Below are 2,548 nucleotides of genomic sequence, written 5' to 3' on the forward strand. Positions count from 1 at the left end.
CCGAGGCCGAGGCCGACGCCGAGGAGTGGGAGGCCGAGTCGGTGCTGGGCACCCTGCTGCAGAAGCTGCGGGAGGAAGGCTACCTGGCCTACTACCTACAGGGTAGGTGCGGTTGGTGGCACGGTGGGCACCCGCTTGGGGAGGACCCCCGCCCGGGAGGCAGGGCCCCACCTTCCGAGGGGATTCATAATTCATCTGACCTTCAGCAAGCCCTGCCTCATTTTATCTAAAGGGGAGGTGAGATACCCTCCTCTGAGCATGATCTTGGGCCAGTCCTTCCCCCTTGGGGACCAGTTTCTGAATCTGGAAAATGGGAAGAATAGGGTTGACCTGACCTGGCTCACGGGGAGGCTCAAGAATAGAGCACCAGGTGAGGGATCCCAGTCTCCCCCTGATGGTAACTGCACCTCCTCCAGCTGCTCAGCCATGGGCAAAGGGGGCCAGCGACACAGGACAAATCCCGCTCTACAAAGGCTCTGGAAAGGGGGCAGGGGAGAGAGAGAGAAAGAGAGAGAGAAGCAGTGAAGGCAGAAGGAAGCCTGAAGAAGCAGGGACTTGACATCCTCCCCACCCCCAGTAGTCATGGCAGAGCTGGGGGATGGAGGGGAGACAGGCCGATATAGCCGGTTGGCTCCTTGCCCAGCCAAACACACACAGGCACCCTCCGGGGGTCCACGGTAGGGACGCGGTTTCCATGAACCTACAGAGCTAGGTGTCCCCACCTCCCCATCGAGGAGGGTCATTGGACTGTGGTCGCTTGCTCCATTCTGAATGCACAGGGACATAGAACTATAGAAAGCGTTGGGTTTTCAGGCCCTCACCCCAGCCCAGGGAAATAGCAGTTATCTGTAGACCAAAGAGATGCTCGCTTCCTGCGACTTTGGAAGTATCCAGGTGGAGTGTTGCACTCTCTCAGGCTCCCCGCCTCCTGGGGTCCCAGTTTATCCCTGAAGAGATCACAGAGATGGCTGTGACCCAGCCCTTACCTTCTGGGTGCTCCTGGTCTAGCCGGATAGGGAGACACCCAGGCGGAGCATGCGCATCTGAACCTTTCCTCCTCTTTAACTGATGGCCTCTGTCCTCCTCAGGATTTGCAGTACCTCTAGACTCTGTTGAGCCCTCGTGCCTGCCTCGGCCAGGCCCAAGGGCTGTACGATCTTCTTTGGGTGGCTCTGCCTGGGCTCAATGTCTTACATCCCCAGCAGCCTCAGTGGGCACTTGCTGTCCAAAGGCGTAGCCGACGGTACTGGGCAAGGGTGACTGGGCTGTCACATCTGCAAGCCCCCTCAGGCATCGGAGCCATCTAGGGTTGGTTCCCTATCCCCAGCCAGGAGTGCTTGGCCGCCAGGAGACCAGATCAGCGGGACCCTCCTTCTCTCCCCTCCCAGGTGGCTTCAGCAGATTCCAGGCCGAGTTCCCTCACCTGTGTGAGACCAGCCTCAACAGCCGTGGTGGGCCAAGTACAGCCATGGTGCCCAGCCCAGTGGTAGGGCTGGGCGGCCTGTGCCTGGGCTCTGACTGCTCCGATGCAGACTCAGAGCCTGACCGCGACTCCATGAGCTGTGGCCTGGATTCAGAGGGTGCCACGCCCCCCCAATCGGGGCTGCTGCCATCCTTCCCCGTGCAGATCCTGCCCAACCTCTACCTGGGCAGTGCCCGGGATTCGGCCAACGTGGAGAGCTTGGCCAAGCTGGGCATCCGCTACATCCTCAATGTCACCCCCAACCTCCCGAACCTCTTTGAGAAGAATGGCGACTTTCACTACAAGCAGATTCCCATCTCGGACCACTGGAGCCAGAACTTGTCCCAGTTCTTTCCGGAGGCCATCGCGTTCATTGGTGAGTCCGCCCCGCCCTCTGCTTTCTCCCTCCTCGCCCTAGGCCGAGCTCCTGGCCTCCCCCATTTCATCCCCCTCTCCCTCACGATGGCTCCTCCTGGGCTTAGCTGCAATCCTAGAGCCTGAAGCCAAGATGGCACTTCAGGGGTCGGACAGTGCCGAGGCCAGCTCCCGGAAGCCACTACTGAAAGTGCCAGGGCTCCTTAGGCCAGGCGGGGCTCCCAGGTGAACCTGGCCAGGGCCACCTGGCTTGGAGGGCAGAGAAGGGGCCGCAAGGGCCTCTCTGGAAGGCCGTCGGCCTGCACCTCATGCTGCTCCCCACTCTGCCCCCGCCTAGACGAGGCCTTGTCCCAGAACTGCGGGGTGCTCGTTCACTGCCTGGCGGGCGTCAGCCGCTCCGTCACCGTCACCGTGGCCTACCTCATGCAGAAGCTCCACCTCTCACTCAATGATGCCTATGACCTGGTCAAGCGGAAGAAGTCCAACATCTCGCCCAACTTCAACTTCATGGGGCAGCTGCTGGACTTCGAGCGCAGCCTGCGGCTGGAGGAGAGGCGTGCCCGGGAGCGGAGCAGCGGGGGGCAGGAGTCTGCCACCTCTGACCCGCCTTCCTTCTTCACCACCCCCACCAGCGACGGTGTCTTTGAGCTGGATCCCACATAGGGCCCTGCCCTGCCCCCTATGGGTGCTCCTGACCACCCATGTGCTGGG

The 2,548-nt window shown here is 61.4% G+C and overlaps 1 protein-coding gene across 1 annotated transcript in view; it reads left to right on the forward strand.

Annotated features, from left to right (window-relative positions):
• Positions 1-2,511, forward strand: part of DUSP9 (dual specificity phosphatase 9) — a 4,010-nt gene extending 1,499 nt beyond the window's left edge. Inside the window, exons 2-4 of the mRNA XM_006915314.3 lie at positions 6-102; positions 1,389-1,838; positions 2,175-2,511. Coding sequence (XP_006915376.2) covers positions 6-102; positions 1,389-1,838; positions 2,175-2,500 — 873 coding nt within the window. The 3' untranslated portion in view covers positions 2,501-2,511. The remainder of the gene's footprint in view (positions 1-5; positions 103-1,388; positions 1,839-2,174) is intronic.
• Positions 2,512-2,548: the final 37 nt, after the last annotated feature.

Source organism: Pteropus alecto, unplaced genomic scaffold, assembly GCF_000325575.1.
Source record: "Pteropus alecto unplaced genomic scaffold, ASM32557v1 scaffold396, whole genome shotgun sequence".
NCBI lineage: Eukaryota > Metazoa > Chordata > Mammalia > Chiroptera > Pteropodidae > Pteropus > Pteropus alecto.